The following is a 15,448-nucleotide window of genomic DNA, read 5'->3' as shown; positions in this document are numbered from 1 at the left end:
TTTTGGGCTATCGTGAGTAATGCTGCTATGAATGTCAGTATACAAATATCTGTTTGAGTCCCTGCTTTCAATTCTTTGGAGTATATACCCAGAAGAATTGCTGGATCATATGGTAACTCTATGTTTAACTTTTTGAGGAGCCACTAAATTTGTCACAGCAGCTGTACTATTTTACATTTGTACCAGCGATGCACAAGGATTTCTCTATATCCTCACCAACACATGTTATTTTCCGTTTATTTTTTTTCTGAAATAATAGTCACCCTGACAGGTGTGCAGTATCTCACTGTGGTTTTGATTTGCTTTTCCCAAATGACTAGGATGTTACGTATAGATTTCTTTTTATTGAGATATAATTGACATACCATTAAACTCACCCTTTTAAAAGGTACAATTGTTTTTGTTTTTGTTTTTGTTTTTTAAGCATATTCACAAAGTAGTGCAACCATCACCACTCTCTAATTCTGGAACATTTTCACCAAAAAGAAACCAGATTGAACAGTACACTTTAAAATGGGTAGAAAGATGGGGCGCCTGGGTGACTCAGTTAAGTGTCCCACTTCGGTGCAGATCATTATCTCACGGTTCATGCGTTTGAGCATGCATCGGGTCCTGTGCTGACAGCTCAGAGCCCAGAGCCTGTTTCAGATTCTGTGTCTCCCTCTCTCTCTGCCCCTCCCCCACTCATGCTCTGTCTTTCTCTGTCTCAGAAATAAACATTAAAAAAATTAAAATAGGTAGAATGCTAAATTTTATGTTATGTATATTTTACGACAATTAAAAAAAGAAAGAAAGGGGCACCTCGGTGGTTCAGTCAGTTGAGCATCTGACTCTTGATTTCAGCTCAGGTCATGATCTCATGGTTCATGAGCTTGAGCCTCACGTGGGGTTCTGTGCTGATGGTGCCGAGCCTGCTTGGAATTCTCTCTCACTCTCTGCCCCTTTCCCACTCTCTCTCTCTCTCTCTCTCTCTCAAAATAAACTTTATAAAAAGAAAGAAAGAAAGAAAGAAAGAAAGAAAGAAAGAAAGAAAGAAAGAAAAAGAAAATCCATACCAATCAACATTCACTCTCCATTGCCCTCTCCCTACAGCTCATAGCAACTACTAGTTTCCTTCTGGTCTCTTTATATTTACTGTATGGATCTGCTTATTCTGGACATCTCATATTAATGGGGTCATTCAATCTGTGACTTTCTGTGTTTGGCTTATTTCACTTTAGCATAATGTTTTCAAGTTCTTCTGTTATAGAATGTATTCGTACTCCATTCCTTTTTAAGGCTAAATAATATCCCATCACCTGGATGTGCACATTTGTTTATCCAGTCATCAGCTCACGAACATGTGAATTATTTCTACTTTTTAGCCATTAGGAATAATACCACTATGAACATTCACATACAACTTTTTCTGTGGACGTATGTTTTCAGTTCTCATGGGTGTTCTCAGTTCACCAAAGAGTAGAATTGCTGGATCATATGGTAGGGTTTTTTATTATTATTTTCCATTTTTATTACTTATTTTGAGACAGAAAGAGAGAGAGAGAGCACAGGAGTAGGGGAGGGCAGAGAGAGAGGATCCTGAGCTGACAGTGTGGAGCCCGACGCAAGGCTCAAACCCGTGAACTGTGAGATCATGACCTGAGTTGAAATCAAGATTCAGACACTTAACTGACTGAGCCACCCAGGCACCCCATATGGTAGCTTTTTAAAAAAACGCATTTTGAGGAACTGCCAGACTGTTTTCCGAAGTGACTGCACAATTTTACATTCCCACTGGCAGTACCTGAGAGGTCAATTTCTCTAAATCCTTCATTGTTAATTTTTAGAGAAACTTTTAATTGAAATATAAATCATATAGAAATGTGTACATATTTTAAGTGTACAGCCTGATGAATATGCAGAACTGTCTCGAACTACCCAGGCGCCCCATTTGGTAGCTTAAAAAAAATGAACCCAGTATCTGCCACCCAGATTAGGATCTAGAATATGACCAGCAACCCAGATGCCCACCTCAGGTCTTTCCCCATCAGCACCCCCAAAGGTAACCACTACCTCACTTTATCTCTTCAGGAAAGTTTTACTATTTTAGAACTTTGTCATACAATAAGTATTTGTCTGTATCAGATTTCTTTCACTCAGTATTGTGTTTGTATTATAGAATATAGTACTAGGTCTTTCCTTTTCATAGCTGTATAGTATTCCGCTGAATACTCTATGAATAATTTTACAGCTATGCTTTTATTTATTTATCTGTTAAAGTATTTTTTTTAATCTTTATTTATTTTTGAGAGAGAGACAGAGAAACAGAGCATGAGTGGGGAAGGGGCAGAGAGAGAGGGAGACACGGAATCTGAAGCAGGCTCGAGGCTCTGAGCTGTTAGCACAGAGTCCGACACAGGGCTCGAACCCACAAACCATGAGATCATGACCTGAGCCGAAGTCGGACGCTTAACTGACAGAGCCACCCAGGCACCCCTATCTGTTATTATTAATTATTATTAGTATTAATGGAGACTGGTGTTTCCAGTTTGGAGGTATTACAAATGAAACAGATATGGAATATTCTTTTATATGTCTTCTGATCTCTGTCTCTGTGTGTGTATATGTATATATATATGTACACATATATATATATGTGTGTGTATATGTATATATATATGTACACATACACACACACACACACACATACACACTTCTGTTGTATGAAGTGTGAAATGTATGAAATTAGTATGAACTAATTTACACTTTCATCAACAATATGCCAGATTCTTGTTGCTTCACATCCGCACTGGGTTGAATAGTATTCCCCCCAAATTCATGTCTATCTGGAACCTATGGATATGACCTTATTTGGAAACAGGGTCTTTCCAGAAATAATCAAGTTGAGTTAAGGTCATACTGGATTAGGGTTGGGCCCAAGTCCAATATGACTGGTGCCCTTATAAAAAGAAGGAAATTTGGACACAGAAACACACAGAGGGAAGAACACCATGTGAAATACAGAGGCAGACAGTGGAGTGACCCATCTACACATGAAGAACACATCTACAAGTTAGAGAATGCCCAGGATTTCTTACAGTCACCAGCAGCTAGGGATGAGCCACTGAACAGATTCTCCCTCAGAGCCTCCAGAAAGAACCAACGTTGCCAACACCTTGATTTAGTATTTCTAACCTCCAGAACTGCGAGAGAACAAATTCCTGTTGTTTTACATCACCCGGTTTGTGGTCATTTGTCACAGCAGCTCTGGGAAGCTAATACAACATTCTGGCCAATACTTGGAATTATAGTCAGCTTGCTTCACTTCAGCCGTCCTGGTGGCTGTGAAATGGCATCTCATTTTGGTTTTATTAAATTCCCCTTATGGCCAGTGAAGTTGAGCACCATTACATATGTTTACTGGCCATTTTAATACCCCTATTGTGAGGTTTTTCTATGTTTTCTTTTTTAAAAAATATTTATTCATTTATTTTGAGAGAGAGAGAGAGAGAGCACACGAGTGGGGAGGAACAGAGAAAGGGGAAGAGAGAATCCCAAACAGGTTCTGTACTGTCAGTGCAGAGCCTAACGTGGGGCTTGATACCATGAACCCTGAGATCATGACCTGAGTCAAAGTCAACAGATGAACGTGTAACCAACCGAGCCACCCAGGCACCCCATGGTTTTTCTATGCTTTCTTATAAAAGCTTTGTTTCATTTAGATCTATAATCCACCTGGATTTGATTTTTGTGCATGGCACAAGGTTGTAGATGAGGCCGTATTCTTTTTTATTGCTATATTACAAATTACCAAGTTGAGCAGCTTAAAAAAACTCATTTATTAGCTCACAGTTCTATGGGTCAGGAGTGAGCTTACCAGAGTTCTCTCCTGAAGGTATCACAAAGCTGAAATCAAGGCCTCAGCTGGCTCTGATCTAGAAGCTCTGGGAAAGAATCAGCTTCTAAGCTTATTTAGGTTATTAGCAGAATTCAGTTCCTCGTGGTTTAGGACTGAGATCCCTGCTGCCTTGCTGGCTGCCAGCCAGGGGCTGTCTGCTCTCAGAGTCCACTGGCATTCCTTCTCATGGGGCCCTCTCCGACTTCAAACTAGCCATAGCACTGAATCTTTCTCATGCTTTGAACCCCCTCACTTTTTAATGTTTATTTTTGAGAGGCAGAGAGAGAGAGAGAGAGAGAGAGACAGAGCATGAGTGGGGGAGGGGCAGAGAGAGAGGGAGACAGAATCTGAAGCAGGGTCCAGGCTCTGAATTGCTAGCACAGAGCCCAACAGAGGGCTCAAACTTGTGAAGTGCAAGATCATGACCGGAGCCAAAGTCGGATGCTCAACTGACTGAGCCACCCAGGCACCCCTGAACCCCTTCACTTTTATTTTTTTTTTCTTCAATATATGAATTTTATTGTCAAATTGGTTTCCATACAACACCCAGTGCTCATCCCAAAAGGTGCCCTCCTCAATACCCATCACCCACCCACCCCTTCACTTTTAAAGGCTGATATGATTCAATCAGGCCTCATTGGACAATCTCCTTATCTTTAGGTCAATTGTATACAACAGAACTATGGAAATGATTTGCCATCATATTCACAGGTTCTGGGGATTAGAGAGGTAGATCTTTGTGGGGCTGTTGTAATTTTGCCTACCAAAGAGGTCAAGATTAACTTTTTTTCCGGATGGTTATCTAGTTGACACAGCCCCCTTTCCCCACTGCAAAGCAGTGCTACCGTTATCATAATTCAAGAGACTGTATCTATGTGCATCTGTTACTGCGCTCTCCTGTCCCACTGGGTTTTTTTGTCCTTCTTCTTCCTCTTCTTCTTCTTTTTTTTTTTAGAGAGAGACAGAGAGAGAGATCTTGAGCAGAGGAGGGGGGGCCAAGAGAGAGAGATGGTGACAATTTCAAGCAGGCTCCACACTGAGCATGGAGCCCAATGCAGGGCTCAATTCCATGACCCTGGAATCATGACCTGAGATGAAATCAAGATGCTCAACCAACTGAGCCACCCAGATGCCCCTTTCCTTCTTTATGCCCCTTTCCTTCTTTATGCCTTTTTTTTTTTTTTTTTAACATTTATTTATTTTTGAGACAGAGACAGACAGAGCATGAACGGGGGAGGGTCAGAGAGAGAGGGAGACACAGAATCGGAAGCAGGCTCCAGGCTCTGAGCTGTCAGCACAGAGCCCGATGTGGGGCTCGAACTCACGGACCTCGAGATCATGACCTGAGCTGAAGTCGGCCGCTTAACCGACTGAGCCACCCAGGTGCCCCTCATTATGCCTTCTTTACAAAGCCTGGACTTACTGTTGCTTTATAATTAGGTTTGACAGCTGGTCATGTAAATCATCTAGTATTGTTCTTCTTCAAGACTGTCTTGCTTGGGGCACCTCTAGGCTCAGGTGGTTAAGCATCTAACTCTTGGTTGTGGCTCAGGTCATGATCTCACGGTTCCTGAGATCAAGCCTGGTGTCGGACTCTGCGCTGAGAGTGCAAAGCCTGCTCGGGATTCTCTCTCTCCCTTCTCTCTCTCTCTGCCCCTCCCCACTCTCTCTCTCTCTGTCTCTCTCAAAATAAATAAATAAACTTTAAAAAATGTTTATTTATTTTTGAGAGAGGAGGGAGCAGAGAGAGGGGGGGACAGAAGATCCGAAGTGGGCTCTGTACTGACAGCAGGCAGCCCAATGCGGGGCTCAAACTCATGAACCGTGAGATCATGACCCGAACTAAAGTCGGATGCTCAACTAACTGAGCCACCCAGGCACACTGTTAAAAAAATTTTTTTAAAGAAAACAAAGACTCTTGCTCAACTGGCTCTTTACTTTTCTTTATACATTTAAGAAGCAGTTTATTAAACTACACTAAAAAAAAAAAAAACCCCTGCTGGGATTTTAAATGGGTGTACATTGAATCTATATATCATTTCAGGGAAATCTGACATCCCTATGATAGAAAGTCTTTCAACTCACAAATACTGTCTACATCTCCATTACTTTAGGTCTTTCAGAATTTCTCTAGTACTTTGTATTTTTCTGTCCAGAGGCCTTCTACATTGTTCTTTAGATTTATTCTTAAGATAAATTCGGTATTCTATATTTGTTGATACAATGGTGATTAGTATCATTACAATTTTTTTCATTTTCTATTTTTTGTTGCTGTCATATAAGAATATAACTGATTTTTGTTTACTTACCTTATATTTAGCAATCTTGCCAAATATTTATTAATTCCAACAACTTATCTATAGATTCTTTTGTACTTTCTGTGAACACAATCATGTCATCTGCAAACAATGTTAGTTTTCTTTTTCAATTCTTGTCCGTTTTTTTCTCTTATATTTATAATTCCTTATCTTCCTTTCACAACTGAGTTTCTTTGGGAAGTAAAAATCTTTAAAGATCTCTCTCTCCTTCATCCTGTGAACAGTCTTAATATTTGGCCCGATGAAAATAAAAGCTGTCTCTGATGTCACCCACAGTGGCCCCAGCCCCTCTAATTGTGGTCCTCTGCTGACTCAAAGCAAAGCATCTGATGCCTCCTACAGGGGCGACCATGGTCCACATCACTATGTAGACAGGCTCGTCATGCTCCAGGGACACTGAGTCATAGAGAGAGCTGTTCTGAAGACCGGCCATGGTCTACGGGGGATGCCTGTTCCTGTTCCCTAAGGGGCTCAGAAGACCCCAGGGAGAAGTCCAGGAGACAGCCTGCTGTGATGGTTACACCACACCCTCATGGGCATCTGGCAGGGCAGCTTGGGGTGTTTGGGACGCCCAGCTACCTCTACTGCCTGCTGCTCCTGCTCACGTAGTGACCCTGACAATTAACCTGGCTGACCTAGCTCTGCAGAGTGAATCCATCCGTGGTCATTATGGGCACCTGAGCAACTAAAGGCATTTGGAGAAATAACTGTGGTTAAGGAACATAAGTGACTCACGGTAAAGCTGTTCATCCTATGACACCCACTGTGTAAATGTCACCTGCAATGAGGTGAGTTGAAGGAAACAGGCTGTGCATTTTGGTGGGGCGGGAAGAGCAACTCACAGGATTTCCGACAGCTCTCTGCAATGGCATCATGGGTTCTAGTACCATAATCACAACCCCCATGTTCCAACATGACCTGGCATGAACCAAAAGGTTTTCTAGGATTTTCATTCTCTCCAACCAGCTGGGTTTCTTCTTGGCCTGTGTGCCTGAGTACATAAAATAAAGGGCAGCACTGTGTTTGTCCTCTGGCTACAGCTCTAAGCCGAGTGACAGGCATGAGCAGGCTTTAAGATCACATGCCTCTGCACTGTCATTTAATAAGAGACTGAATGTTCAGCTCTGTGGGGCCTCTCAGTGCTTTACTGGTATTATTTGTTAATAAAAATGAATTATTTGCTATATGGCATTATTCGCAATAGCCAAAAAGTGGGAACTACACAAATATCCATTTAAATAGGTAATATGTGTGTAACCATACAATGGACAATTATCCAGCCATAATAATGAATGAAGTACTGATACATGCTACAACATGGATGAAACTTGAAAACATGCTAAGTGAAAGAAATGAGACATTAAGGGCCACAAGCTGTATGATCGCATGTATATGAAATGGCCAAAACAGGCAAATCCAAAGGGACAGAAAACAGTTACAGTTGCCAGGGAATGAAGGGACGGGGAAACTCTGAGTGACTGTGATCAGATACGGGGATTCCTTTTGGGAAGATGAAAATGCTATGCAATTATTTGGTGGTAACAGGTACACAACCCTGTGAATAGATATATATTTTTTTAAGTTTTTATTTTTAATTTTTTTTTAGTAATCTCTATACCCAACGTGGGACTCAAACTTGCGACCCCAAGATCAAGCGTCGCAAGCTGTTCTGACTGAGCCATCCAGGCCCCACAACGCTGCGAATATATTAAAACTACTGAATTATATACACTTTAAAATGGTGATTTTTATGTTATGTGAATTATAACTCAATAAAAAAGTGAATTATTTGCTATGAGGTCAAATGTCAAAATTATTCTGACCGTCTTGACCCTGAAAAGCCCTCTCCTTGAAGGAGTTTGGAGGTTGAGGGACTATGCGGCATGGAGTGGGATTTCTGCACGTGGTGGGTGGAATTAGCCTGTATATAATCACACCTCTGTATGTAGCCATATCCATGGTTACAGGCCACATCACTGAACTGCATTCTCTGCCTTAAGAAAGATGGCATTTGTGTGTGGAGGTCCATGGTGCCTCTGCAGGGCCACAAGGGGTACACGACCCTGGCCTCTCCTCGTCAGGGGCCACATGGGAGCCTTAGTCCCAAAGGAACCCTGCTGTCAATGCTGCAGGGCAATGACACTTAAGTGGCCAGAATCTCAGCTCCGTCATTGCAGAGGTACGTTCCGGATGACCCTCTGAAAGGGTCACCACCACTGCACCCTCCTCCAAGAGGGAGACGGAGAGCACGGGATGAAAAGCTCCCTTCTGTTCAATTAGCTTCTTTTCAAGGATCAGAGCCTGGCTGGCAGGCGGAAAATTCCACACGCTAATGAAACAAAAGGGAGCCGGAAAGGAGAGCAGATAAAGGGCACAAGCTCAACCTCCCTGCATTCTTTTCTCCATGCCTGGAAGGCAATTCTAACCGCCAGGGTCCTGGTTAAATCTCCTTGTGCTTCACTTTTCCCGGCGGCACAGAGAGGAACCAGGTCTATTTCAGTACTGCCTTCGCCAGGGGACACACACCACTGGGGACGAGGGGTGATTTTATTTGGTAAATGGACCACGGCATGAAAAACCACTGAAGCACATCATGAGAAAGCAAATCTCCCTTCACTGTTAATCTTCTGATTCCATCAGTGAGGAAGGCTGTGTTCGGGCTGCCGTATCTTTCACACCTCTCTAGACTTTGTAACAAAGAGAAAGGAGTGGCCGTATTTTTGGCAGAGTAGAATTAAAACACTGTTTAATGACATTGTGCTTATTTAATTTTTTAATATTAATTTACCATTTATGGCAAGTACAGCAAACAGAAATTTCTGCTTTACAGTAGCGATATTGATTTCACTCTTAAATTGATTTAAGGTAAAAAAGAGGGACTTAACTCTAAAGAAAATACAAAAGGAAAGTAGAGATGTTATACAGATAGGACAAGAATCATAAAGATGGTACAAGAATGATAAAAATTTTGGAAACTTCTTTTTCTTTCTGTCACTTTACTAATGAACATGTTTAGAACATATCTAAAACCATTCTGTTCCACCCAGGCCATCTCCTTGGCCCTGGTCTTTCTAATTCATTTTTCAGTGCACATCTCTGCACCTGTCAGGATATCACTGGGTTAGCATCCAATGGCCAAGATGGGGCACTGGGTGGCTCAGTCAATTAAGCGCCCGACTTTGGCTCAGGTCATGATCTCGCAGCTCATGGTTTGAGCCCCTTGTCAGCTCAGAGCTGTGCTGACAGCTCAGAGCCTGGAGCCTGCTTCAGATTCTGTGTCTCCCTCTCTCTCTGCCCCTCCCCCATCACACTCTGTGTCTCTTTCTCTCAAAAATAAATAAACAAAAAAAATTTAAGAATCCAATGACCAAGAAAATATCAAAGGAGCTCCCATAAACATGCACAATTCTTGCCTGCAGACAGAATCAGTGACTTTGGGAGTGAGGGCAGCCTCCCAGGCAAAGATACTATCAGAAACCAGAAAGAATTTACCTGGTGAGGAGTTACCACCAATTCTTCAAGAATACTCCCCAAACTCAAAACAGGACATCTTTGAACTTTTCTGTATGTTTGAAATAGTTCATGGTAAAATGTTGAACCACCACCACCAAAAGGGCAAAAGTCACCACCAGAGAAGATGACACTATTATTATGATACTCTTGAATACTTCAACTATAAAATTAACTTACCAGTAGTAGATCTTTATCAGTGCTGACGGCCAAAGGAGAAATGAGGCTACAAATGCCAGGATGGGGAGGGCCAGCGTCCCACCTGCGATCACAAACATGTTGACCACATCAAGATCCATCCTGCTCTTTAAGGCTGGCAGACACCTGCAGGGCTAAAGAGAGTGACAGCACTGAAACTCTGTCTCAAGAGAAAAGGAGAAAAGGCAAAGTGGAGGAGAGAAGGACCCAGAATGAGGGTTAAGGTCAGGAGGAAACAAAAGCTGACCAAGTGCTTAAAAAATCTAAATAGGCATAACAACTAAATATAATAAGGAATCCTTGAGAGGATCCTGAATTTTTTTTTTAAGCTATAAAGGATGTTGTTAAAACAAATGGGGGAAATCTGAGTAAGGAACAGATATGAGATAGCATTACTGAATCAGTGACACAATTCTTGAGTGTGACGATGAAATTGTGGTTACGTTTATACGTAGAAAATCTTTGCTCTTAGGGCCGCCTGGGTGGCTCAGTCGGTTAAGCGTCCGACTTCGGCTCAGGTCACGATCTCACGGTCCATGAGTTCGAGCCCCGCGTCAGGCTCTGGGCTGATGGCTCGGAGCCTGGAGCCTGCTTCCGATTCTGTGTCTCCCTCTCTCTCTGCCCCTCCCCCATTCATGCTCTGTCTCTCTCTGTCTCAAAAATAAATAAATGTTAAAAAAAAAAAATTAAAAAAAAAAAAAGAAAATCTTTGCTCTTAGGAGACTTCTGCTGAAGTATTAAGGGGTGAAGAATAGTGATATCTGCTACTCATTGTTCATTTCTGCTACTCACTTTTAAAAATTGAGAAGAAAAAAGTCACTGGGGAAGGGGAAAAGAGAGAACATTAAAGCAAATGTGGCAAATGTTAACCTCTGGTGAATCCAGGTGAAGGTTACATGGTAATATTCTTTCAGCTTTTCTATAAGTTTGCAATTTTTAAAAATTAAAAGTTAAGAGATGCCTGGGTGGCTTAGTCAACTAAGCCCTGCATCGGGCTCTGTGCATCGGGCAGTGCACAGCCTGCTTGGGATTTTCTCTCTCCCTCTCTCTACCCCTCCCCCCACAATAAATAAATAAACTTTAAAAATAAATAAATAAAAATTAAAACTTAGGACAGAGAACCCGAAAGACAGAAATGGAAACGATCTATGTGTGCGCGTGAATGCTACTATCACGGAAAGGATGTGTTAACAAATCAGTAACAGTTCATCTAAGGTGGGTAACTAGTAGCTGGGGTTGTAATGCCCGAGGTCGCGAAACCCCCCATAAGAGACCACCAGAGTCGTAAGTCAAAGCCAACCGGCAAGGGTCGTTTATTGCAGGTTCGAACCTGGACCTCCGTGCACTCGTTGCCAGTGACGCTAAGAGGCCCCGATCAGGGTTGGTACAGCGTTTTTATAGACAGAGACAAATAGCATAGGGGAGGTTTCAGATTATGGGGGGTCTGATTAGTTGATTTTAAAGTAAGGACATTTGTTGTTCTCTGATTGGGCGTCCTTTGTCTGTCCTTTGGCGGGAAGGCTTTGTCTGTTACTTGTGGCAGGAGAAAAAAAGGGGAAGGGGGAAGGGGGAAGGGAGAAGGGGGAAGGGGGAAGGGGGAAGGGGAGGAATGTGTTAAGCAAGATTACAGAAGCGAGAAAATGCTGGTTAGTAAGTATTTTCATAATCTTAGGGTATAGCAAACTAAGTCTAGAAAAATTTAACGGTGCTCACATCGAACAATAGGCAAGACATACAAAATTTGAAATTCATTTTCTACAGGGTGTTAGGGATAGAAGGAAAACTTGTTTTTTTAGCATGTACCTTTTTAAACCTTTTGGTTATTTATCACATATATGTATAATAGCCTATTCAAAAATAAGTCCCATACAATAAAAAGTTAAGAGGGAACAAATCAAAACGGTAGAATTTGCATTGTACTTTCTGAGGTCTTCTTGAAGACTAGATGAACACATCTGAAGGCTAGAATGGGAGCACCAGGAGGGCAGGGACTATCGTGTGTCCCCAGCACCGAGAGCAGGTCTGACACAGCACGCAATAAATGGGAGTGACTATTCCAACAAGACTTTGTTAGAAAGAGGCTGCAGGCTCTTTGGCCTGCTGGCAAAAAGTGATCAACCCTTGGTATAGCACACCAGTCCTGTCAAACAGGCAGGACTTTTATTTCATTTTATAGGCTGGGAAAAGTAAGGCACAGAGAGGCTAAGTAACTTGCCCAAAGTCACTCAGCCGGTTGAATCAAGATTACAAAACAAACAGGTTTCTCCTTGGACCCACCCCCTCTGCACCATGCTATACGTCGTCTAATTTTTTTTTTAAATGGCCTTTTTTTCAATCTTCATAAGCTCTCTGCTGTTAAATACCTACACTTGTCATCACTCCTAATTTCTCCATGAAGCTATGGCATCTCCATTTATGTTCTGTCCTCTACAAGGGGTTGGTGAAACAAGCCCCTCACAGTCTAGGGGGAAGTGGAGGAGACAGACGAATATATAGGTGGGTTAGATGGTTCTTAGTCACACGCACAGGCTCTTTGTGGGTACCATGCTGAACCCGCAGGAATGAAAGCCCTCTCAGGGGCAGAAGCACTGTCTGTGTTTCTGATTCAACTGGCCTCTCAGCTTCTCAATCACTATAAACACTTTTCAGCACACTTAAGTCACTGGCCTGCTTTCTCCTAGAACTAGAGCTCCTTGAGAGTCAGGCCAATCCGTATGTTCTTTCTCAGCGCCCCAAGAATAGTACAGGACACAAATACAGTGCAAATGAATGAATGAAAACCTAAGTTACAAAATGGGCTCAGTCCTGTTTGTTTTGGGGACAATCAACCATTCCCAATGATGCTGTAAGAGAGCTGACTTTTTTCTTTCAGTAATTACAAAACTCCCTGGAGGAGTCACCTATTTAACGCAGGGTACAATTTACCATGCTAAAAAGGCCTCACTGTCAAGGGGTAAGCAAATTACTTTCAGACTGAAGAGAATTTTAGAAATCTGTTTGAACATTGGTCACAAAAGAGTCAATGACAATAGGAACTGTCACCTTCAAGAGGACTTTTCCAAATCACACAAAGTCCCTAAAAACTGCTGAGGGTTACTATGAATTCTGATTCCTGAGCTGCAGGAGGTTAATTCGTGATGTTCCTTTCGACTAGGAACTAGAACATTTTATGCCCAAAGCCATTATTTCACTGACCCTGACACTGTGGATGGTAGCCCCAAGGTCTAATCATCAAAAAGAGGCACCACGGCTTTGCCAATGCCTGCTATGGACCTCTCCATCACTTTGGGGGAAAGTTTTATCTGGCTCCACCTCCCATTTAATTGCAGAATGAACTTCAATTAGGAGTTTTTGTAGAGCCTGATTAAAGAAAAAAATTTTTAACATTTTATTTATTTTTGCAAGACAGAGAGAGACAAAGCCTGAGAAGGGAAGGGGCAGAGAGAGAAGGAGACATGGAATCTGAAACAGGCTCCAGGATCAGCACAGAGCCTGACACGGACGGGGCTTGAACCCACGGACCGTGAGATCATGACCAGAGCAGAAGTCAAATGCTTAACCCACTTAGCACCCAGGCACCCCTAGCCTGATGAATTTAGTAAGGCATGGACTTACAGAGAAGCCTGTTGTACACTTTCCCTGAACAGGTCAAATATGGACAGGCCCCGGGTGAAGAAACTAATGCTTGCTTGCTTCCTTCCTTCCTTTTTTAAAAACGTATTTATTTTTGAGAGAGAGAGCATGCATAAGGGGGGATGGGCAGAAAGAGAGGGAGAGAGAGAATCCCAAGCAGTCTCTGTTTTGTTAAAGCAAAATAAATCGTGAGATCATGACCTAAGCCGAAATCAAGAGTCGGACGCTTAACTGACTGAGCCACCCAGGTGCCCCGAAACTAATGCTTTCTGACTCTTCTATACACATAGTATACATAAGGAGGAAGTGATGATCCCTACCTCTGCATCATCCTTCATTTTAAAGAGGACTTGCCCCAGCCTTTCTTTAAAAAGGAAGCTCTCCGGGGCGCCTGGGTGGCGCAGTCGGTTAAGCGTCCGACTTCAGCCAGGTCACGATCTCGCGGTCCGTGAGTTCGAGCCCCGCGTCAGGCTCTGGGCTGATGGCTCGGAGCCTGGAGCCTGTTTCCGATTCTGTGTCTCCCTCTCTCTCTCTGCCCCTCCCCCGTTCATGCTCTGTCTCTCTCTGTCCCAAAAATAAATAAAAAACGTTGAAAAATTTAAAAAAAAAAATAAAAAGGAAGCTCTCCTACCCTGCGGAGGTTTGTTTATAGGATACTCTATTGTACCCAAAGGAGAGTCTGGAGACAGGAAAACTGAAACCTTGTGAACCTGGAACCACCAATGACTGAAAATCAACTAAGGGGTGGAGAGTGGAATTTCCCAAAGGATGGGGCCCATACAATTGATGTTTGCTTGCAAGATGACGTTAGGGAGCAGGAGAATACTGAATAATGCTCAGGGCTACACAGCATTAACTGGGTAACATAACACTGACATGCATACAGAGAAATCAGCTTTCAGTTCTTATTCAGTTCTGTCTAGGTCAAAGAGAAATTCTCAGTATGGTGTTATTAAACACCTCTCTAAGCCTTCCCCTCCTGCAAGCAACAGTAACTAGCTACTTAATAACATGGTTTCTTTGCGTTGATTTTTTTCCCTCCCTCCTCTTCCTTCCTTCCTGCCTTATTTTTTTTTAAGATCTAATATTAAGCCCTTTGTGAATGGGCCAGCATCCCATCTAGCAAGTACAGGGATGCTTTCAATTTATGAAAATTAATTTTTAAAATTAAGTTAAAAGGAGTCAATTTAAAGAAAAATGCAAAGTAGGCAATATATAGGTCTGGTGAAAATCATAATGGTGACACATGAATGGCTCGGGCGCCAACCAGGCTGGGGGGGGGCACATTCCCACTGCCTCTCTACCAGGAAGAGAGCTTGGTTTCCTCAACTATTAAATAAGAACACTCATCCAAATCACCTCTTCTGTCTTCTCCTACTCAGACTTAAAACATTTCTCAAATTATGCCAGGCAATTAAAGAGTAGGATCTGGCTTGCCCCCTCAAGAATCTTACTCCTTGTTACATGTTCCCAGAACCTAAAACAGTACCAGGCAAATATCTGTGGCTTGACAATGCTTATTGCCTGAATTCTTGAAAAAGATTGAAAAAGAGAAAAAAAAATTGCACTCATTTTATGTATCTGTTGTGTGAAAGCAAGGCACCCCAGTGTTAAGGACAATGACCTCCGTGGCCTTGTGGCACAGGGCGAAGAGAAGCTACGTTAGGAAGAGAGCTGTACGTTCTGACACCAGGGAGAGTCACACAGACTCACATCCCAGACTGAGCCTGCCATCCGGCCTCCTCCTGTTAGCATCCAAGCTGTGCATGTAGGGCCTGTATCTCTGAACACAGGGATGAAGACTGATTGGATAGAGGAGACACCAGTGGATCCACATAAACAAACGTTGCACCTCAAAGTCCCTCGTCTGGGGGCTAGGAGTAAGGCATAATGTGTCACGACTGTCTTTTCA

The 15,448-nt window shown here is 42.6% G+C and overlaps 1 protein-coding gene across 2 annotated transcripts in view; it reads right to left on the bottom strand.

Annotated features, from left to right (window-relative positions):
- The window catches only part of ABHD6 (abhydrolase domain containing 6, acylglycerol lipase), a 66,576-nt gene that overhangs the window by 23,985 nt on the left and 27,143 nt on the right, over nucleotides 1-15,448 (bottom strand). For both annotated transcript variants that reach the window (XM_053898533.1, XM_019469952.2), the window contains exon 3: nucleotides 9,886-10,037. In XM_053898533.1, coding sequence (XP_053754508.1) covers nucleotides 9,886-10,004 — 119 coding nt within the window. In that variant the 5' untranslated portion in view covers nucleotides 10,005-10,037. The remainder of the gene's footprint in view (nucleotides 1-9,885; nucleotides 10,038-15,448) is intronic.

Source organism: Panthera pardus, unplaced genomic scaffold (genome assembly GCF_024362965.1).
Source record: "Panthera pardus isolate Hobbes unplaced genomic scaffold, ASM2436296v1 HiC_scaffold_8, whole genome shotgun sequence".
In the NCBI taxonomy this organism is placed as follows: domain Eukaryota; kingdom Metazoa; phylum Chordata; class Mammalia; order Carnivora; family Felidae; genus Panthera; species Panthera pardus.
Note: the sequence above shows the minus strand (reverse complement) of the source record. Positions and strands in the feature narration are given on the sequence as shown.